This window comes from Plectropomus leopardus, chromosome 8, assembly GCF_026936395.1.
Source record: "Plectropomus leopardus strain MGB_pleo_1.0 chromosome 8, ASM2693639v1, whole genome shotgun sequence".
In the NCBI taxonomy this organism is placed as follows: Eukaryota; Metazoa; Chordata; class Actinopteri; order Perciformes; family Serranidae; genus Plectropomus; species Plectropomus leopardus.
Genome location: NC_142183.1, coordinates 23,446,441 through 23,469,547, shown reverse-complemented (window position 1 = coordinate 23,469,547; position 23,107 = coordinate 23,446,441). Strand labels below are relative to the sequence as shown.

At 39.3% G+C, this 23,107-nt stretch overlaps 4 protein-coding genes and 1 long non-coding RNA gene across 5 annotated transcripts; 3 read left to right on the top strand and 2 right to left on the bottom strand.

Annotated features, from left to right (window-relative positions):
• The first annotated feature begins 611 nt into the window (after positions 1-611).
• Positions 612-3,197, top strand: LOC121947708 (uncharacterized). Its single transcript, XM_042492793.2, has 7 exons — positions 612-682; positions 1,232-1,447; positions 1,686-1,920; positions 2,004-2,095; positions 2,441-2,580; positions 2,670-2,774; positions 2,871-3,197. Exons 2-7 carry the CDS (start codon positions 1,318-1,320, stop codon positions 2,955-2,957), a joined length of 789 nt encoding a protein of 262 aa, XP_042348727.1. The 5' UTR covers positions 612-682; positions 1,232-1,317; the 3' UTR covers positions 2,958-3,197.
• Positions 3,198-4,312: 1,115 nt separating this feature from the next.
• Positions 4,313-6,082, bottom strand: LOC121948291 (glutamine amidotransferase-like class 1 domain-containing protein 3, mitochondrial). Its single transcript, XM_042493649.2, has 5 exons — positions 5,924-6,082; positions 5,358-5,470; positions 5,043-5,214; positions 4,750-4,951; positions 4,313-4,667 (listed from the first exon to the last, which is right to left on the bottom strand). Exons 2-5 carry the CDS (start codon positions 5,463-5,465, stop codon positions 4,475-4,477), a joined length of 675 nt encoding a protein of 224 aa, XP_042349583.2. The 5' UTR covers positions 5,466-5,470; positions 5,924-6,082; the 3' UTR covers positions 4,313-4,474.
• Positions 6,083-6,466: 384 nt separating this feature from the next.
• On the top strand, positions 6,467-11,475 carry LOC121948326 (uncharacterized). Its single transcript, XM_042493699.2, has 9 exons — positions 6,467-6,843; positions 7,453-7,566; positions 7,677-9,353; positions 9,751-9,850; positions 9,999-10,147; positions 10,247-10,359; positions 10,445-10,534; positions 10,642-10,764; positions 10,865-11,475. Exons 1-9 carry the CDS (start codon positions 6,789-6,791, stop codon positions 11,069-11,071), a joined length of 2,628 nt encoding a protein of 875 aa, XP_042349633.2. The 5' UTR covers positions 6,467-6,788; the 3' UTR covers positions 11,072-11,475.
• A 696-nt stretch (positions 11,476-12,171) lies between these two features.
• On the top strand, positions 12,172-21,398 carry LOC148188942 (uncharacterized). The gene is made up of 7 exons (XR_015777282.1): positions 12,172-12,306; positions 17,553-17,635; positions 17,831-17,928; positions 18,030-18,275; positions 18,386-18,534; positions 18,650-18,753; positions 21,261-21,398. It is a non-coding gene; the product is annotated as an uncharacterized LOC148188942 (long non-coding RNA).
• Positions 17,000-22,936, bottom strand: LOC148188941 (uncharacterized). Its single transcript, XM_088081210.1, has 11 exons — positions 22,819-22,936; positions 21,279-21,464; positions 19,680-21,188; positions 19,502-19,594; positions 19,307-19,411; positions 18,923-19,032; positions 18,624-18,815; positions 18,348-18,510; positions 18,089-18,254; positions 17,815-17,909; positions 17,000-17,732 (listed from the first exon to the last, which is right to left on the bottom strand). Exons 2-11 carry the CDS (start codon positions 21,433-21,435, stop codon positions 17,647-17,649), a joined length of 2,676 nt encoding a protein of 891 aa, XP_087937336.1. The 5' UTR covers positions 21,436-21,464; positions 22,819-22,936; the 3' UTR covers positions 17,000-17,646.
• Positions 22,937-23,107: the final 171 nt, after the last annotated feature.

The following is a 23,107-nucleotide window of genomic DNA, read 5'->3' as shown; positions in this document are numbered from 1 at the left end:
TTGAGCCAATACTGTGGAAGGAGACAGTTAGGATTTCACGCTCTGTTATTCATTATTTTCACAGTGTCGTCCACACGCTCATACATTAGCACACCCATTGCACGCAATATGAAACATATCTTTGTACTGTGTGGTCAGTCATTGTTTCTCTGAATTCCAGAGAAGGAAGAGAAAAGTTTAATATAAGATGGTGATGATTGGAAACAATAGTCAAATAGAGTACTGAAAACATCATATCAGTTTGGACCAGTTTCAAAGTGAAGGGCAGCTTCCAATGTAGCCTTGATGCAAATCACTGTAGGACTGATTTTATGATGTAAAATACAATGTCAATGGCCCTGTAAATGGAGAGTACACAAGTATGCTTCTCCAGAAAAGAAAAGGTTTCATATTACTTTAGTTAGTAAACCCCTTTGAATGGCCCACCACACCTGGACTGCACGTCAGTGCAGAGGCAGGGTGCATCACAGTCATGGGTTTCCCCCTTTAAATTAGTTTTCTTCAGGATGTAATATTCCCACATGTGATGTCATTCGAGGATATGGATTAAATGTGAAATACTAACAAAGGAAGAGGTGTTCCCAGAAGGTGCTCTGTGCAGTATATATAATGGTTTTCACAGTGAAGCTTGGCAGCATCCAGAGCTCAGACTCACAGAGAGAGAAGACTCAACAGCAGACAAGTATGGAGACAATTTAATACTTACTGCAAAAGATAGAGTCATGGATAAAACTGCTAAATACTGTGTGTGCATGTGTTTATACAGTAGTTTTTAATCATTCAAAACTCTGATTTTCTACACATGTATTTGTGTTCTATCTATTTCTTTAAGTTTAGCACATTATAAATGCAGTAATTTGACTGTTCTTGTGTTGATATTCAGGATCATGGAGGCTAAAGGACAGTTTTCAGTCTTTACCTTTTCCACTTTGTTGAATGTCATCCTCTTTTCCTGACCTGTTTTAGTCAACAGATTATGCATCTTAAAAAAGAGTCTCATAACACAGGCACTGAGGTGTAGTTGCCAGGGTTATATTGGTCTTATGGGGCAGGAAAAACAAGGTGGTGTTCAGTGCGATCCAAATAAATGTCGTCAGATGTCTTTTTTCTGTGCTTATATCTGCATGAATCAAAATTCGACTTGTCTCAAATCTAGATTGAAAACACAATGTTAGACAGAATACTGACTATAAATAAATGTAACTTTCTCCTCTGTGTTCGTCCCCCTTAGCTCCACCTCCTCCACGAACAGTCTCTACCTTATACATTTTGGAAGCAGAGGGCCCGAGGCATCAGCAGTGAAACTATCCAGCAGAGATGACAACATCCACAGCTAAACTGCAGGAGCTCTACAATCAGCAGGGTTTCCTCTCTGCACTGTCTGTGTTGAATGAGACAGAGCTGAGGGAGGCCAGGTGTGCCTTTTCTGAGCTGGAGAAAGAATTTGGTAAGCAGACCTTTCACATGATGATGAAGGAGAATGAGGCGGAAAGGGATGAAAGGAATAAGAGAAAGAATGTCTAAGTGAAAACAATAACTACTATAAAATTTTATCAGCAAGGTGGTTTTGTGTAAAATGTGGACTCAAATTTGATGTCTGCATGCCATTTTTTGTTTGATTTTTTTTTTCCATCTTGTTTAATGAATGTTAGTTAATGGGTAAATTATGTATTTGTCTGTTCTAGGTGAGGAGTACACCCAGTACAGCCTCCACAATGTTCACCGTCAATACCCATGGGTGAGTGGCCTGACCAAACACCCTAAAATCATACAAGTGATGGAAGCCATCCTGGGCCCTGACGTCATCCTGCTGGACTCACGCTTCATCTGTAAATACCCAACACTCAAACCTGACATCCTGGAGAAAGAAGGAGAAAACAAACCTGGACTTCCGTATGTGGCCTGGCATCAGGACATGAGGTAGATTCACATACTGAAAAAACACTAAGAGGTTTTGTTTTGCTTTGTCTTGTTTCCTCTAACTATACTGGTTTTGTTCGCAGATACTGGGGTATTGCTGGTGGCCCTGTTCTGTCCGTGTGGCTCGCTTTAGATGACTCCCTGCAGGAGAATGGCGCCCTTCAGGTCATCCCAGGTACATCCAGCTGCTCATTCGTGTTTCTTGTGCAAGTTTATACTTTCTTAATCTTTTTTGTTTTCTAATTTTGTAAATTAGTTTTTAATGTGGGTCATTGCAACACTTCTCAATCAAAAGTGTTTTGTATGCCTCACAGCTGCATTTGAGTCCCAGATTTGTAATTTTCTTACTTGAACACCTGTCCCTAAAAATGTCTCTGTCTTTAGCCACTGTCCTGGTTGGACCTTAGCTAAACAAAAGCAGCATACAAACTTTTCTTGGTTCCCATCAAAGACTATTTAAGTGTTCAACAGTCAACTGGCTGCTTCACTGACTGGAACATGTTGTCTTTGTGCCCTGCAGGTAGCCACTGCGCTGGCATGTTGCCCCATCGTCAGGCCAGCCGCCCTGGAAACATGCTGTCGGTCAATCAGGAGATCCCAGAGGAGCTGGTGCATGCTGATGAAGCTGTCTTGTGTCCTCTGTTAGCTGGGCAGATGTCTGTGAGTTTCATTTTTTCATTGGAGATGACCAGATTATGAATATGTTTAAGTACAACACAAGGTGAATTAATAATCATTTATTTGTATAGATTCATGATGGACTGCTCGTCCATGCAAGTGACGCCAACACATCCCAGAAGAGGCGCTGTGGGTTTGTGATCCGTTATGTTCCCACCTGTGCATATCCCATACAGGTGAGATGAACATGAGTACAGATTTATTGATATATTATGTGCAGGTTTTAGTTTTATAGACTGTGTATTGATCCTGATTCTTTTTGCTGGTGTTAGGATGCTGATCGTCCCAGGAAATTTGCTGCAACAGAGTTGGTCTGTGGAACAGATCACTTCAAAAATTTCTCCAACAAAACCACATGAATACTTCCTGGATGTGTCCTACTTTCAAGAGCAGTTACTTGTACGCTTTACTGGGATATTTAAGCCTTCTTAAAATCAGATGTATTTTCTATATTCGTGAAAAACATTCTTCAAAAGATTGTTAGACTGTTATGGTAGTTTGTACTTAATAATAATGTACTTTGTGGTGTTGTATGTTTGTTGTTTATTATTGTCTCAACTATATCAAGAGATGATCAATTAATAAAATATAATTTTAATGTACAAGATGCCTGGACATTTATGTTTCCATAAATGCAATTAATTTGAATGTTTTAAACTGCTGGAAAAAACAAACAAACTAAAAACATCAAAATACCCTAACACTGGTCATTCAGTGAATCTCAGTTTGATCAGTTAGATCAATGAGGTATTGACGTATGATCCAAAAGTGAAGGTTTATCCGTTATTATTAGGATTTGGTAATACAATTTTTTTTTAAATTCTTAAAATCCAACACTTGAGTGATTCTGTCACTGCTTGTTTTAGTGTGAAATTTGCGAAATATCTTCCAATAAAATCAATGTTAATTAAATTATTTCAGTATTACATTTTAGTGAGGTGTTAGAAAATTGTTAGAACTATGACGTATTCTCGGAATTTCCCCTGAAAGTGGAAACTAGGTCCAGGTAGAGAAAAGTTATTGAAGAGAGATCCCAAGGTGAAAACTGACTTTAAAGCTGCTTTAGAGTTTCTGAAGCAGAGGAGAAAATCAAAGAAAGAAAAACTGGTGGGAGAAATATTCTCCAAACGCTGGATGACAGTGAGATAATGAAATGCTACACATTAGATTGTGCTGGGATAATTTTTGTGGTTGATCTCATTAGAGATACACACACATCTCCCACTCGATAAAGTGAGATGCATCATTGATTTAGACTCGACTCCACAAATTAGTTATTTCTTACCCAAAATAAAATTGTCTTCAAGATTGTCTTTGTTTTGCATATCTGATGCACATGTTACATTCATATGTTCTTTTTAGGACAGAAAAGACTATTTTTTCCTGCTCTTGGTAACAGATATTGATTGTTTCTTGGGAGGAAATCTTAGTTCATCCAAGAGAAATTCAGAAATAAGGAGAAAAGATTAAACAACATTTAGAATCAGTATGTATCAACATATCTATTTTTGACAAGACTGCCACAGACACATTGCAATGGGCTTTAAAACAATCTGTGCACTTAGTGTGCACACAGTCTCCTCAATGATAGGCACAAACACAATATGCAGTATAAATATGGGTGTCTGAGAATATTATCCCACAAATATTATGTTGCAGATTATTATTATTTTTATAATTTCATTGTTATATGTAATTGGAAATAAATGCAATATTGTAATTTGAGTATTTTTATTGAACATCTCAAAACAACATATTGACAATATACCAGACAAATGTCTAAAAACAAGAGTACTGACTTAAATGCAACAATATGCTTCTATATGCTTTTTCAAGTCAATAAAAACAAAACATGCAGTATGTAGTAAGAGACTTCTTAAGCCAGTTTCAGTGTCTCATTAACCATGACTCCTATTCCATCAAAAACATGATGAATGGGAGCATTGCACATGAATGCAGAGGTGGTGACCAGCTTGTTTTTGACATCAACGTGTGCTTTGTTCACATCTGTGTTGACGTGTTTGCAGCCCATCTCCTTCATGACGCCTGCTGTCTGAGCATACGGCCACCTAAATACAAGAAGAAAGGGAAAGTTAGATTGATTTTTTTTATATCCATAGACATCAGATGAGGACAAACTATGCCACGCACTTTTCACACTCTTTGTCTTGTCCCACTGTGAGCTCACAGCCAGGCAGGATTTTGGCAGCGAGGATGGGGGAGATGCAGCACATGCCCAACGGCTTTCCAGCTTTGTGGAAAGCCTTGATGAGCTTCTCCAGATGCGGCTGTATGGTGCAATCCTTGTTCTTCACTGCCCAGTCACTTAAGTTCTTAGCCACACCAAAGCCCCCTGAAAGAGAACACACAGGATTCATTTAGGATTTCACAAAACTGGTGGTGGAAAATATTTGACTCTATGGTATTTATTCATGACTTGGTACCTGGGATGATGGCGGCATCAAATGCTGAAACATCTAACTCTGCCAAATCAGTGATGTCACCCCTGGCAATGCGAGCACTTTCCTGCAGGATGTTTCTCTTCTCCTCCGTTGGTTTCCCCTCACAGTGGTTTACAACATGCATCTGATCTGCATTTGGAGCAAACATCTGTACCTGAAATGAAGAATGTCAAACTTAGCCTTTATAGCTTATAGCTAAATAAATGTTTTAATGCCCTTGCATTCAGAATCCAAACGTTTTCTGTCAAATAACAGATGAATACACTGTGATAAGTTTGCTTCTTTTCTTTCCCTTACTTTAGCTCCAGCCCGACTCAGATGGACAAGGACCGCTGAGGCCTCGTGGATCTCTGTGCCGTCATAGACTCCACAGCCTGAGAGAATAACTGCAATGCGCTTCACCATGGTTTCTGCAAAACACAAACATTTGGTATGTCTATAGATATACAGATAAAAAATAACTTCTTGAATTTGATATTATAAAGTGTGTATCCACTCTCTTTCTGCCTGTCAGACATGATGCTGCTCCTGAGACACCTGTTGCTGTTCACATAAAAAATGCATAGAGCCCGGTGACAGAGGAGTCACAGGAGTGCTGCTGCTGCTAGGTAACACTGTTGACACAGAGCAGTTACAGGAAGAGGTTTGACTCTGCTGCCCTGAATAAATACGCATTATACTGCAAAAGGAATATGTGAAACTTTTTAGGCATTTCATCAGTTCCCTCATTCACTTCGCAGTGCTACTTTATAGTTAATCATTACTTTATTGTCTTAAATGGACAAGTTTGTTCCTAAAATAGTAGGAGAAAGCACTGGCTTAATTTAAATGACAGAAGTGAAGACAGTGTAGCTATATCTCACCTTGTCTACGTAGAGTGGGTGTCCTGCTGGTGTGTGAGCGAGCAGTTCAGCAGAGGTGAGCTGCCTGAACTCTGAAGCACTCTTTATAGTCCTGCCTGCCTCTCTGTCTGTGTCTCCTCCCATTATTTGCTGTCCTAAAAGGGTGACATCATGCACCTGAAAGATACCCAGTAACCGTGTGTGATATTTACGGTCAGCTTTGGAGATTAAATGCTGAATCATTCCTCTCAGTTCCTCTTTCCTCTTTCAGTGAATAAGATGAATGTAATGGGGGAACATGATAAGTTTATATCACTGGGTTATATTCAATCCTCTGTGTTTGAGAAGTATATGAAAAAACTGGTTAATGTTACATCAAACACATATGCATGCTCCAACTTTTAAATAAGGTTGTTAGATACATAAAGATACACAATTTGATATATGACTAGACTAAATAAAAAACAAAATAATAACTGGTGCTTTATGTATAATAAGAATATGAGTTTTGTCGTTTTTTGCATTTAATGGAGCAGTTTGAGAAAAAAAAAACCAATAAGACATCAATTACACAAATTAGTTATTTTAGTTGATAAAATTTTAATAGTTAATAGTGATAGCCAACGTGAAATTATGATCGTGTTTTATACAAGAACAAGTACTGTTGGATGGTTTATATATCCTAATGCATCATAATATCGAGGTTACCTATCAACTTACTTTTGAATATATAACTTTCGGGATCATGTCTTGTTTCTTTTTCTTCTACTGTGACGCACCTGTCGGAGTTTTTTCCCGGTGAGGCGCCGCTCAGGTTTCTCCTGCGTGCTGACGTCACGCAGCTCTATAAAAAGCAGCCGCACGGATTCAGAAATCAACTCCTGCGATGGCTCAACTCACCTCTCTGCATGTGTCCGTTGGCATACTGGGCATCTCTGGCGGTAAGGTTTTATTTATATACGCCAGTTATGATACATATTTGTTTGCATTTCTGACAGTTGTACTAAGCAGTAATAAACATAAACTTTCTGCTGTTGTTTTATCATCACAAATTTCATTTAAATGCATGCTGTGTACCTAGGTTTTTAAACTTAAAACCTAAATAACTAAAACGAGGAGCCAGGAACTGATATCATATCATATCATATCATATCAGATAGATAGATAGATAGATCTAATAAATCCTTGTACATGCACACATTCTTAGCCAATTAAGCTGATTCTGGCATTTATTATCACATGCTTTTTGAAAAAGCATGTTGTAGCACGTTGAAGACGTAAAAACTCAGAATTAAAACCTAAAAAATACAAAACAAGTATGTTCCTAAAAGCAGTCACTGCCAAATCTATTTTTACTGAATTATTTGGACATAATCATGTGAGGAAATAGAAACAGGGGAACTTTTCAGGTAGTCACAGACACCTGCTCATGCCATTGAAGGAGACAAAAATCACATCTTTTTCATTAAAGTGTAAAAACAAAGTTTTTTTGTTTGTTTGTCTGTTTTTGTCAGTAAAAGATAGATAATTGGTTATGTTTGGACGTACAGGTTCTCTTCTACTTTTGGTGAACAACTATGCCAGCTCACCTGAAAAAGACTTCTTCCCTTACACTGCACTGGGGATTCTGCTGCTCATCATTGCAGCCCTCTTAGCTTATGCAGGTTGGTACCGATGAATGCTTAATACATTTTGTTCAGTTCATTCACTTGGAATTTTGGGTGATGTACTTGTGTGTATAACTCCTCTGCTCTGTTTACTTTTTCTCTCTCAGGTGTCCGTCGCAGTCTGTCCCACGCCCAGCTGTTTTCCTCTCTGTGTCTGACTGTCTCTGCTCTGTGGTGTGGTTCAGGTCTGGTGTACATCCTGGCAGGACAGGGGGTGCTGCAGCCCACACAACTCAGATCCTCTCTTGTCCCAGGCCTGGCAGCATTTACCTTAGCCCTGCTCATCATAGGCAGTATAGCACTTGTTGTAAAGAAAGCAGTTTTGTTTCTCATTGCTGTTGGTATTAGTTTAGCATGTGCCCATCAAATTGCCGGTTTGTCAGCTACAGATTTTGGTCAGTCTGCCACAGCTGCTAACTACCTTATTGTCTGTCTGGTGGGTGTTTACTTTGGTTTTGGACGTCTGCTGACCACCATTACTCATGGGAAAGTGGAGCCTCCAGGAACAGGCATAAAGAGGAAAGCTGAGCTTAAAACAGAGCAGAACCAGGGATGCAGTGATGCAGTGTCTGTAGGTTTGGTGATGAACTTGCTGTCCGCCTCTGTGCTAGCCTGTCCTCTGTTAGGCGTGGTCCCTCAGCTCTCTGTCGGTCACGTCCCCTGGCTGTGGACAGCTGGAGTCTTCCAGCTTGGCATGTGTGTCCTCCTGTACCGAGCCATGGACACAGTAGCTGCCACTTTTTATGGCTTCACTGCTCTGCTAAAATTTGCAGAGGGCTACAGCGCACTGCTATCATTCTATGCAATTCAGCCTTTCTCCCCTGTTCCCTTCCCTGTCGTCTTCTCTGTGCTGTTCTGCATCCTGGCTCTCTTCAGCTGTCAGAAGAGCTTGCTGGAGGGGCTCTACCACTTATTCTTTGCAGTGTATTGTATTGCAATTGCAGCCCAGCCGCAAGGCTTCTTCCAAGGAGGCACACAGGGTGTACAAGGAGCTATATTTATATTCACTGCTGGCGTGCTTTTAATTACCACATTCAATATGGTCTCCAGGACAAAGATTCCCACAGGGCAGGGCTACTTCAAGGCTTTAGTAAGCAGGATGCAAGGTCTTACTCTCAGAGCTCATGATAAAGAGTTGCATGCACCTCACCTCGGTTACTCTAAGTATGCAGATGCAGAGGTGTTAGGCCACGCCTGCAGTGTGCTGGCTGCATTTGCCATCACAGCCACAGTTGGTGACAGGGATCCTCTGTCTGTGCTGGTTCTTCCCTGGGTTGTGGTGGCTGGAGGTGCACTCCAGCTGCTCTGCGGCTCAGTAGCTTTTGCTCGAGGTAAAACCTTTGAGAGCACAGTTTTTATTCTGTATGGAATGATGTGGGCGGTGTGGGGGTTGACACGATTTGGCGGCCTGTACGGGGAAACCAGAAGCTTTAACGTGGCTGTCGGGATGATCAGCTTCATGCTGTTTAACTGTTTAGTGACAGCTGCAGCACTGTTTCTAAATGTGGCCTGGTTTGCTTACGCCCTCACCTTCCAGCTCATCCTGATAAGCTTCCTGCTGGATGCAGTAGGTGCACTGCCGTATGGTTATGACATAGGAGTCACTATCATCTTTGGTCTCGTCAGTTTTTATTGTTTCCTTGCACACATTTTCAACAGCACATTCCAGTCCCCCCAGATCCCTTTAGGAAAACCTTTAGTCAAGCTGAGTGGGGTTGGAGGCGGCGCAGATGTCTGTCCCCATTTACCAGCCCGCAAGGCCACGTCCGTCCAGCAGATTGCAGGTGAGAACCTGTTAAAAGAAATCCCTGTTATAGCATTTCACTCATGCAGCCAGTACTAGTACTTTAGTACTTTATGTACTTTATGGCTTGAGTTGTGATAACAAATCAATGGTCCTTTGCTTTCATTAACTTTATTATTTACTTATTTAGTTAATAATTACATATATATATATATATAACCACTATTGTTAGCATTATTAGATATTTTTGTATTGTCATTCTTTTAATTAATTAATTATTTTGTTTATTGTATTTTATTTTTTAAACCTGTTTATTTATTTATTTGTTTCCCAATTTATTTACTTTTTATTTATTCTTTAAAAACAATCAATTATGGTTTTTAACAAAAATACACGGTTGTTTACATAATGCATTTTTATACCTCTTCCATCTGCAGACATCATGAAAAATGGTGGCATATGTGGAATGCCTACTGACACTGTCTACGTGCTGGTGGCAGCTTGCAACAGGCCTGACGCAGTTGTCAAAGCTTACAAGTGAGTATCTGTTTTCGTGAGTGGGCCTTGGTCTGTATTCATTTATTGATTCACTCTCATTACGTCAAGTACATGTGAAGAAATTGACAAATAAATCTGACTTTGACTTTGACTTTGATTACTCTCTAATTGCTGTGTTTGACTTCAGGGTGAAGAAGCAGGCGCAGGACCGACCCATGTCCCTCTGGATCTCCTCTATCAAGCAGCTGGAGCCGGTGCGACACCTGCTGAGCCCTCTGCTCCTGGACTTCATGGAGGCTGCGTGGCCCTCCTCCATTAGCATGGTTATACCCAGAGGTAGGTGTGTGTTTCTGGATGCATATTTGTACATCTAAGATTGTGTGTGTGCCCGTGTGCATGATGAGGGTTTCATGATCATCATATTGGCTTATGTAGGCCCATGGATGGACACCTTTGGTTTAGGAGATGCTGCCAAACATATTGGGACTCCACAAAGCATTGCAATCAGAAACCCAGACTGCTCTGTGGCCACACACCTCATTAATCAGGTAGGGCTTGTGGTAATTAATCACAACAAAGTCTTAAAGTGAGTGAAATTAAACTTAAACTAAATATATAACCATTTGTCTGCAGGTGGGTCCCATCGCTGTAACCTCGGCCAACCCTACAGGAGAGGCAGACACAACTCACCACAACCAAGTTTATGCCAAACTGGGCAAAAAGGTAAGGGCAATATTTCGGTGTTATTACATCCAAGAGGCACTGGAGTTTTTTTTTTGTTGTTGTTTTTTTTTTTTTTTGCTGTAAACTACATTTTTTTACCTTGTTAGGTAAATGGAGTGTTATGTGACGGACCCTCTCCAGAAAACATTGCATCTACTGTGGTTGACTGCACCAAGATTGAAACAGGGCATATTGGTTTTTTCAGAGTGGGTCTAATTCCTAAATCTAAGGTAATATTAAAAATTCACTCTTGTTCTATACATTCTAAACAGTTTAAGTTCAATGTATGCTTACACTTACAACTGCTGCTTTTGTTTATGTGCTGCAAAGGTTCTTCAAATCTTCGAGGAAGTCCAAAAGCGGCACAAACATGGGCAGACAAATCCTGCTTTTGAATATGACTTGCACCTACCAGATGCACAAAGGGACAAAACTTCAAGAGAGGATGACACAGCAGAGTCAAGAAGAGGAAGTCAAAACTCAACACCATCCACAGTTTCACCTGAACAAAGTCCAGTCCTCAGAAATGGTTCATAGAATCAATGCACTGTTTACTGATGCTGCCATATGTAACTTAAATTAAGATGTACACACTGTTGTTAAATGACAAATCCATGCACAGCTGTAAATGTAATAACTGGAATATTGTTATTTTTGGAGGCCTCATATACCATCACATTTTTGCATCTGCAAACTTTAAATTGGTGTGAAATTTCTGCATATTTATATACATACAATATACCTATATACATTTATATTCACACAGACTCAGTGCGCTGTCACTTGTCATATGACTAAATATAATGTATTTACTTTTTGTTTTTGCAATATGTAATATATTTTAATTTGTATTTGTGTGCTCTTTTTTAAAAATACATGAATATATTGTGTATACTTTTCTATAATAAAATATGAATTTAATTTAAAATTATTAAAATTAAATAAAACGTTGTTTGTTTGTTTTTTTCCTATTCTATGAAACACATTTAGAATGAAATTTACAGATCATTGAAAGTTACCTGATTGCATTGTACTTGCCCATAACGGGCAATGTCATTAAAAATTCATTTGAAAGGAGTTGATGCATGAGGAAACATAGCCACAGTAAGTGTTTATCACACAATTCAAATTTAATTACAAAATGAGATAACGCCCATTAAAAGAAACGTTACAAGGGAGATGAAAAGGGACTGGAACACAGTGAATATTTTACAGCCTGTAATTTTGCAAAACAGACTGACATTTCATCACCACCGTGTCTTTATCAGAGTCAAAGGCGACAGAGCACGAGCACTATCACTTTTACTATGATACATCCATGCGACAGAGACTTCATAGGCGGACTTTACCATTAGGCGAAACAGGCATTCGCCTGGAACCACGGGCCTCATAAAATTCCGTCTAGGGCCCCATAAAATGCCCTCCATTTATGCCCTCTTTTTTGCACATTTATTATGTTTCTTAAAAATTCACTTTGCAAAAATTGCATCGGAATGCCTAATTCATCAATAACTCATGTCTCATGTCAAATCTGTCTGCCCCCCTCACCCCCCTTCAGTCTGCGCTACATGGACTATTCCATAATGCGCATCACCTTACTGCGCAGCGCGTGTGCGGAAATGATTCCAGCGCGCCAAGAATCAATTCATGTAAACACAACACGGACAGAGAGACAAGTCGAGATAAACCAAGAAGCGAAGCTACGAGAGCGGTTCACGGAAATAGAAGAAGAGGGAGAAAAAAGCAGGAGTTTTTAACAAAACCAGCTAAAGGTATCTACCTTTTTCACAGCAGTGCCGGCGGGAGCGTCTGTCTACAGACACCGACCGCACCGCCTCCTCACAGTGACGTTAGAAAAATGAGAGATGTGATAGCAAGATGAGCTCTCGTCTTGTCTTGTGTGGTATCCTCACTTTGTAGTTGTACAAGATACAGTAAAGCGACGATCAGCCTCCCACCTAAATGATGATTTTAAACAGAATATAAGAACCATCCAAATAGCTAATTTCGACACTGAACATAGTCAGTTTATATCAGGTGAGCAGCTCACATTGGATAACTGGTAGGCCAAGATTTCAAAAGAATAATACCGTGGAAAGTCTCTCTCTTTGAGGTAAAAAAAAGTACCTGATTTGGCCGCTTGCTGCTGGATGATGTGCAAGGAACCCTATTTAAAAAACAAACTCTTTTTCATACTGGTGGCTTCAGATTTAAGCTCATAACGTGTTAGCATGGTGGGGTCTTCATATGATATACGCAAGAGACATCCAAAGAAAAAATAGATAAAATTGATAATACATATGAAAGTTCAGCTGGATAAAAGAATCATATATAAATCATGTCTAATGATGACTGATTCAAGTGGACATTGAAACAATATGGAAAAGCAATTTGGAACAATACCAACCATAAAATACAAGATTTTAAGTGAGCAGCCATTTCAATTAAATTAATTAAATTCAGTTAAAATGTTTTTGTTTTTTTTTATTATTTTATTTGTTAAATTGGCTTCATCTCATTTTGGAATAAAGCTCTTTAAGCACATTGAAACTGAGGGTTTAGTAATTTAATACATACTGTATGTGGCCATGTTTCCACATGCATTTACGCCTTTCTCAAAAAAAAAGCTTTGTTGAATGTTTCGGGGCAGGACGATTAGATTGTTATTATTGCCATTACTTCATAGAGTCTGGTCAGTATCACTTCACCCAGTTTCAACCCCACAGTTTTTATTAGTAATAAAAACGTCTGTGAGGGTGTGCATGGCTTTAATCTAGAAACCATGAAATCACATCCAACATGTTTATTCATGAAACCACAAAGGATATAAACCAGTTTTTCCACCAAATTAAGCTAGTTACAAATATGATATATAAATATATGTATTCATTAAAAATGGGATAATTGTAAAGGTAACATGTCAGTTGATGTAGCATTTGTTGTCTAAAACAACTTCAGTGAAATTCAACTGTGTAACTATTACGATTCAGGATCAGGATTCAGGATGAGGGTTACATGATCTGCAGATGTGTGAAAAACATGGGTTTTTGTCACGTGATAATTGATATTAATCTGACTAAGAAAGTTTTACCAGAATGAACACCTACAATAATGCAAAGTGAAAGTTTCTCTTATCTCTCACTTAGACTGAAATCTTAAGCAAACATGGCTGTTTCCTGATATGTTGTCAGTAAACACTCTTATTTGTTTTTCTGTCATTCAGATGGCCTTATTTAATAGCAATGGTCGCTTATCCTGGAAACGGGTGGAGCACTTCAGCAAAATAATTTACTTGACTGATTATTTCAACACACACTGCCCACTCAATAACAAGGATTGTCATCTGTAGATATTATGAGTTTATTATGGATTTGAATAGAGTTTAGCGATTGGTCAAGACAACACCCTGTTTCATAATGGCTACAAAACAGGCTTTGTTACAGCTGTGGAGAGTCCCCAAATTTAAAGAATAGATTCACAATTTTTAGTCAGCTAAAGTCTGTCTTTAAATAATAGTCAGGTACCAATATGAGAAAGGAGACATGTTTTACTTTCTGAAATCAAATGATTTTCAAGTTGAAATGTAGTGGAGGGGTAGCTGCACAAAGAGGGAATTTGTACATAAAAGGGTGTAACTTTGGGAGATAAGCACTGTATTTGTCTAATCTGGATACATGAAGCACTATGTGTGTTTCAGATAAACTTCTGAAAACATTTTCTCTCAAAACATGGACTTTGGATTTTGTCCCTCATCACTTAAAATGCACAAGGAAGGGATTTCATTGCTTTTGTTTCAAAGCTTATATGCTGACTCAGCTCGACCAAACTGATGCTCCTCGTACCCCTCCAGAGATGTTAAACCAAGGTTCAGATAATGACTTTAAGGTTATTGGGAAAGGTTAGTGGAGATTTGAGTGAAAATTTAATCATGCAAGTTTTACGATTAAAAATGGAGTCAGGATAATGGTGGACAGCAGACATGTAAAAAACGTGGCTTTTGTTAGGTGTTAGTTGATAATCAACATCAGTCATATAAAATTGTGCCATAGCAAACACTTGCAGATATTGAACCTAAAACTTTTTATGTCCCTCTGCAGAAATCTTCTGAAAATACTGTTGTTTCCCGATTCTGCTGTAGCCTATACCAGTAAAAGCTGTTTATTAATAGAATACTGTCATCTGATAAATAAACTATTGCCAGAAACCAGAATACGGAACAAAGAACCATACAAGTGGAGGGTTTGTCTTCCAGAAACGTCTTGTTTCCTCTGTTTGGGACTAACTGAGTAAACAGTGTGTCTTGTGCACTCTGTTAACCGCAGTGACTAACGGCACGTGAAATAGAGACGACCTCCACACCCAGGGCCTCACACATTAGCCTTTCACAACAGTGACTCTGTCAAGAGTGTGTGCTTATGTGGACACGCTCTACAATCTAAACATTACACTTGTGTCTGTACTTTCCTTCCTTCACAAAGTGCATGAAAAAATAACTCACGCAAGATGATAAATGTTTATAGTGTTGAACTTTCAAAGTAATTTATCCATCAATTAAAATTAATGACCCTGGAGAAGGGGTCGATAAGTCACTGTATTAAAATGTGCACAACTGTTTTTAAATAGTGTTTCCTGGTAATAAGTGACTAAGAAAGAGGAGTAGTTTCTGTGTTTTATCGCAACTATGTGTTTGTTCTTTAAAGAGGGAAAATCCCATGGATGTGTTTTTCAGTGCAGATTTGAGATACAGTTGTGGTAACATAAAACATAAGGAAAAATCAAACTGTATTTCCTTACTGTTACACATATCTTTAAGGGGCTTTTTAAGATGATGTGTCTTGAAAATAATTAACTTCAATGAAAACAAGGGTTTTGATTAGAATTTATAAGTTTTAGAATTAGATTAGAATTTATGAGATATTTATAAGTGATAAGCACATAACATTTTTTTCTATGAATTAGATTTAAGTTTATTTTAGAAATGATATGACTGAATCAGGTTTTCTATACACTTTGTGACAGCTTGTGACTGTTGATGTATCTTTAGTAAAACAGTATGTTCCAGTGGGTAAAGTAGCCGAGCTTTGTTTGCAGCCCACCGACCATGGAAATGTAACCAATCGCACAATGAGGAAAAGCAATGTATCAAATTTAACCTTAAATACATGAATCCTCCGGGAAATGCCTGAAATTTGAGCTTCTTGTACAAAATAACTACAATAATGGATTCCTGTACAATAACGCCACTTACAACAATGCTTTGAAAATACCTTGAAAAATGAGACATACTGTCAACCTTGTCAACCCTGACCTACAATATAAGAAATAAAGCTGCACAATAGCATAACAACTTAATAAGTATGACATTACACATGAGTGAAAATTGATTCATATCAGTTCTGACTAAAAATTCGTGACACAGCACAACTAAACTAATGCTTTTTTTCTTAGTTTTTGTCATTTGAGAAGAGACAGTGCTCATGGTTACTTCGCTCGGGGAGATTGTCTTGTAAAAAAGTGTGTGCCTTGTGACAACAGTTTTGTTGGTGAGACAATTTGGTGATGCAGTGTTTAAATACTGCGCTCAGTAACTGTGGACATGGGTGCAAGAAAAATGTATAACCTTGCTCTACGTTTTCCTTTTGGGCCTGATGTTAGCAGCCTGTAAGAGCCATTTGTCATGACCCAGGAGTGGAGTTGTTGGGATGGCAATGTGTGCCATCTCTCAGTCCACCAGTGTTTTGCCAAATAACCATTACTTCTTAAATGTTAGCATGCCAAAGTGCAAAACTAAGATGGTGCACGTGGTAAATATTATACCAACTGAAGATCAGCATGTTGGGATTGTCATTGTCAGCATATTAGATTACTGATGTTAGCATTTAGCTCAAAGTAACACTCATTTTCACACTGCAGTGCAGCCAGACACAATGTCTTTTTTCATCAAAATGACAATATTGTTGGCACTTGGTACCATGTCTAACTTGGCAACCTTTCTGTCCTCTGTAAGCTTGCCATTTCGGTGTGTGTTTGCTATGCAGTGTGTGCACCAAATCATGAGGTATCTTGTCTAATATGTGATTATTAGCACAGATTTTATTAGTGAGACTCATAAATTACTGCCCTTAGTGGAAAAATGCAACTAGGTGTGTGAATTAAACCAGCAATAGTGGACTGTATAGCACATTTTTTTCAGGTTTGTTTAAAAATATGTTCATACATTTTGAACTTGGTTTCCATAGTTTCCATCAGTTATAGAGCAACAAGCTCTTTATCGGCAATTAAAGATGCATACTGATCAATACGTCCTCAATTGGTTCAGCTCCTGCTGGGAGCCTTTGTTGCATGTAATTTTACTGCTTTCTACCTCCCTATTGTTTTATGTCACCTCTGAATTAAATACAGGCAGAAATCCAATAGAAATATGTTTTTCTTTAAAATAAATCGAGTGAAAATTATAAGTGACATTATTATTTTTATTATTTTCTGGGGACACAAACATCACACATCAGTAAAATTCATTTTTTGCACAGTGACAATAAATACACACAGTAACAGCAGATTTTACTATTTCACCTTTAACAGTTCAGCATGGCGTATTTGCTTAAACATACATATAATAAAGACGTGCACACACACACTTATAGAGATATCTCCCCCTATTAAATATCAATACTCATTCTTTAAGATAAAAACAAAGATCAGGTTCAAACAATTCAGGTTTATGTCTACAAGTTGAGATGCATCACAATGAAATCCATGAAGTGTTACAAATCTTCTCTAATTAGTCATATTCAGATGTTTTTTTAATAAAATATTTTTAAAATTAATATTAAGATAAATGTAACATCCATGTACATACAGTGTAAATTAAATATAGATACACATTTGCATATTCTTTGCTGAGAGTGTTCATCAAGGGCATTGTGAGCTACAAAGGTGTATTTTATTGCAGTTTTGCCAAGACACGCAGCCAGCGCTACATATGCTTTCACTCAGTCTTTCACATATTTTTCAACAGGCGTCCCTGAGAATAGTGAATGGAAGTAGGGGAGCTGAAGAAGCCGATTATCCCGGGAACCACTTATGAAGATGCTCTCTGAGGTACGAGACAATCAAACCATAGAGCTTTTCACTCTGTCAAAAATCTTTTGGACTTTTACTGCAGGGACACAACCTTCCCTCACAATGGTGATGGTCCCTGTGCAATGAGTGAAACAGGCTTGAGTTAAAAAAACACACAGACAGGAGAGAAAATAGCGGTAATATATTTGCGTCTTTACCTTCATCAATCCTCAGGCAGTTGACAATGGTGGAAGCAACAACTTCATTTGAGTCCCCATCGCACAGTACCCCTTGGATCTTGTGTCCCAGTCGACTTTGGGGAAAAAAAGATGGTAAAAGAGTGTGTGTGTGAGTGTATGATGTGTATGTAGTTTCCATACATTAGCAATATACTGTGATAAGTAAATGACTCAATTGTCTCTTTGCTTCACAGGACACACCAAGATTAATCTGCTGTAAGAGGACATTCATGTTCTGTGAGGAGACACTTACTTTATGACCATGGTGTGGTGGGTGCTGTCTGGCTCTCCGCTGGGATTGGCTGACGTAATAGCGAGGGGTCCGGTGATGTCACAGAGGTGGCCGGTCACTGTGTGGTCAGGGACACGGATCATGATGCTGTTCTTTGTTCCAACACGGTCGTAAGCTGGTCCCACTCCTACACAAGATAAATTAAAAGGTGAAGTGAAAATGAATCGTTGATAGTAACAGGCTTAAACAGTTTTTCGAAACATTTAAACTGCCTGTTTACCTAGTTTAAACAGCCAGTCTCCTTTGCTGACGATGCAGCTGATGCCTCCTGGATACACATTCCTCATGAACTCCCAGAGCAGAGGGCTGAAGGGCGGCTTGGCTGCCACCAGCTGCTCCACATTGGAGATGCAAATGCAGATGGGCTTTTCTGCTGGTCTGTCCTGGTTGAGGTCACAGATAACAGGGTAATGAGTTTCACATCAAAGACAAAACTGGATTTAATGATCTGTCTCATATAACACTTCACAATGATACCAATTGCCATCGTTCTTACTTTAATATTGTATATTTTCTCTATAGCTTGAGGATTCTTGCAGGAAGCAGCCAGCGCATACACTGTGTCTGTGGGAATACCACACACTCCTCCTTCCTCCAGAAGGCCAGCGATCTTCAGGAGACCACTGGTGAGTCGTGATTCAGCAACAGGGCAAGGAAGCTCTGGAGCAGACTTCTGTTTTACTTCCTCCTGAGACAGGCAACAGTGGGAGGGACATTTTCATAAAATGGACTGGTTCAATTATGACAGACCATTGTAGATTTAGCAGAGGAGTGCCAATTGTCTTAATTGGTTACCTTTATTAAGGGAGGGCCCAGAGGCAGCAATCTTTGTGAGAAGATGCAATTCACCAGTGACGCCAGGGCACCATATAAACAAGTTGTTGAAAATAGTGCAAGCATGGCAACTGTAAGGATACAGATATTAGGGGTAGGAATCACCACAGGCCCCGCCATAGGATATAATCATAATACTTATGTCACAACACACTATTTAAATGTTTTACGATATGCTGAGTATTGCCATAACAAATATTAAAATATCTAAATACTATGCTGCATTGACCCCCCCCTCCATTAGATGACTAACAGATATGATATTAAGTTCAGTCTTTTTCTACATTTGAAAACCTAAAAAAAAACCCAAAACAATGTTCAGAATGAGGCTTTGTCTGTACTTACTCTCTAGTCCATATGGCAGTCGCTGCAGAGTGGAGAGCAGGAAACAGACCAGAACAACCTCCATGACTGCTGTTAGAAACAGCAAAACCAGGTTCCTGTAGGCAGCTGACATAAACATACAAGAATGGACACTGGGTCAAAAACAAACTACTTACTTTATACCTCTATGAAAAACAATAATCTTTTTGATCTTACCAATCAGCATAAGGAAAGCATTAATGACCAGGAGAGCAATGGCTCCTGCTGTAAAACCGTAGGCTGCTTCTCTGGAAAGCTGAAGCAAATTGCCTAGAAAAGAAAAAAGAACATGTGATCAGAATTTTGTCTAATTCAGTCAGAACATCACAATTTAAACACAGTTGTATTAACGTACCTGCAAACCTAAACCAGGTCCAGGTTGCCCATACTGCTACATAGATAGATGGGATGACTGAACCAAAACGGCCACCTCCTGTGACTTGTAGCCGGCTGACATATGCCTGGATGATGGCTCCAGAGATGAGGATCCAAGGGACAGTCAGATGAAGAAAGGCAGGATTTGCACTGGATGAACGTGCATGAAGAGCTGACAGAGCTGCCACCCCATTTAAAAGGTAGAACAAGCTGTCTGAAGCCTGGTCCGTTGGGGACAGCGCCTCCTGGTCTCCCTGTTCGGCCCTGCAGCACTTCAAAGCCTTCTTCAACTGTTCAGAGGAGATGGGCTGGGGTCCCACAGGGATTAGAGACTTCTCTGCTATGGTGTTGATCAGACGTGAGAAAGTACCATACAGGGAGGTTGTGGTGAACAGAGAGCAAGCTACACCAAAAAAGATGTAGTATCCCTGGAGAGGAATCTGGGGGATTGTTGAAAGTGTGAGCAGGACAAACAGCATGTTGTGGATCAGCTCCAGGACATCTGTGTTCAGACTTCCCAAGCAGAGCACCACACCTGCCATTACAAAGAACCAGTTCCCCACCATTGCTTCCCTCCCTGGGACCACTCTACTGTCCGCAACAACCATAGCAGATATCACAAACTCATCCCAAGCCTTGATCAGCCAATATGTGGCATGAAGACCGAACTTAGTAGTGTGGTAGCAGTCTTGGCGCAGATGGGCGTAGTAGCTGGAGAACAGCTGGGCAAATGTAATGATTGAGACCCATGCAGCCCCTACGCCAAAGGACTTCATGTACCCAAAGCTATAGAAAGCAAAGATGAAGGGGGCGACAGTGTCACAGAAGAAGCCCAGCGCCATGGGCTCTGCGTATTTTGTGTTTTTCTTCTTCTCTTGGCCAATGCTTTGAGCACTTGCTGAGTTGGCGGTCCCTAGCAGGAGAACATTAAAGAGGGGAGTACCGAAACCTTTGAGGACTAAACGTTGAGTCAGACCTTTGACAAGCAGTGCAGATGAACCATAGATGGCAAAAATCAAAATGAGCAATTCCAAAACCCCAGAGACAACAAGAGCCCAAGAGCTCGCTACCAGACCCACTGCTTCAAAAATTAAGGTGGCTGTGATGGCCCCAAACACAAAAGGCATGATGTAGTTGACCGTGGCAGAGCAGAATGCGAGGAGAAAGGACAGAAGGATGTATGGGACCAGACCAGCAATCGCTGACTCTTTAATGGGCAGGCATAGATGGCAAACTGGGATCTCTGTGGTGGCATTCAGAGACATGTTGCTCGTCGTATTAATGGACAAGTTATTTGTCATCTCATGTGGCATAGGTGCTGTTGTTGGAGTTTCAGTTGAGGTGCCAAAGTAGATTCTGGTGGCACCATAACTGCCCCAAAGTGCTGCATAGCCAATGAAAGCAGTGCCACTGAGATGATCATATTTTCTAAAAGAAAGCAGTCCAGCCACCAGTTGGCAAATACCACCAATCAGGATAAGATGAACTCCTATAAAAAAAAAAACATTGAATTAAAATTAATAGGACAACTTTACATCACTTTTTTAATCATGTTTTGCAGATTTTCCTGAGATTTTACCTGCAAGTATGTTCTCCAGCCCGACTGGTGCATTGCCAGTGTGTGCAGTGTTGAAGTTCTGCAGAAGTACGAGGAATGCACTGATCCCATTGGATAACATGCCTAACACTCCTGGTTCACCATAGAAACTGGCTGGAAATCCATCTAATGTTGCCATTCTTACTTTGTTGTCAGGCTACAATTTCACTGAAACAAATGACACAGAAATCATATCTATGAATGTATGTACATTTTTCATTGAGTAAGTATAATGTGCCATACCAAAGGGAGAAATCTCCAAAATGACAAATAGAGAATACTGTCTTAATTCTGGCAGGTTTACTGTCAAAAATGATTTGCTGAAGTGGGATGATATCATAAATATCACTGTTTTGGTAAGAGTTGTATGCCGTATATCATACATATATACATATATGCACAGACTGTGAGATATCATTGTTGTTTGTGGTTGGAAAGGACAACTTGACCCTTAAAAAAGTTGGTCACACAGAGTTAAATGGCCTTTAAGCTGAACTACACCCATTTTCCAAAATTCATAATTGTTATTCTTAATGGTCTAAGACAGTCCAAAAGTGTTAGTTAACATGGAGAACTCTTGCCCAAATCGGAAAAATAGAGTGCTAAGACTCAAATTTTTAAAATCGTGGTATAAAGTCTGGAGCTGCTTCAGAGGCAGTGAATGGTGAAAGATGTTATAGACAACACTGAGAGTATATGGGGACATTTTTGTTTCACGACAGAAAACACTACAATAGAATAAAGCTCATTTGGGTTGAAAATAAGCAAACTAAACTAAAATAAAATAACATTCTGTGGGTCAAAAAAAAATCAGCTTCTCATTCATTTTTTTATGTAGCATTTTCAGACTTTGTACCAAATGACATCACAAGTCTGAAATGCATTCTGGTTTTTGGCTTTAAGAAAAAGTAGTTTAGTAGTAGTGGTAGTTTTTTTTTTTTTTTTTTTCAATTTATGTGGTGTTCCCCTTTAATGTCTCCTATTGTAGAGCAGAGTACAACAGAACACTTGAAGTAAAGTACAATACCTTTACGGCACAAAAATTATAGTAGTATAAAGCACAGGTGAGAAATTGGGCTTTAACACTAATTGGAAAGTCATAATCTTTCTATTCTGTCTTACCTCCAATACTCACAGAAACCTGACAGTCTTTGGCCGTGCCCTGTCATAAATGTGCATACCTAAGAGTAGCTGCATCAACTTTCCTGCTCGAATGACTTTAAAGCAGAGGGTGCCAGCATAAGTCAGCATTTTATCCATTACTAACAGACTGATATCTACTTATATTTATCCAAAACACTGCTACTGGTTTCATTGTGTCAATTATATATTTACATACTTGTAACTTTGGTATTAAGCTCATAAATAACTTCATGATTTTTTTTCAATCTGCCATACAGCATCCTCAAACCAACAGTGAAAAGCATGTTATCAACATCTTTTTATTATGCAGCAGTTTAAAAGGTTTCATATAACAAAGTCTGTGTGCAAAACAGAATTAGAGCATATGAAAAAGTCTTACCTGAAAGACACTCAGACAGATGAAGTGTTGAATTGTTCTAAAGCAGGGATGCAGGTTTGTCATAAATAAAGCCTCCCTGCGTGTAGGAGGAGTTCATGAAAATTTCCCCACGCAACCCTATGCTCTGCTACCTGAGAAATGACATCACTGCTACTGACCAGCAGTAATGTACCATTTCTTCCTCCTCCTCCTCTTCTGTGTAAGAGGATGCTGGTTACAATGATTGTGATGATGACGATAACCACTACTGTGGAAAGCCCCTCAAATCTGATAAGTTTGATTATGGATA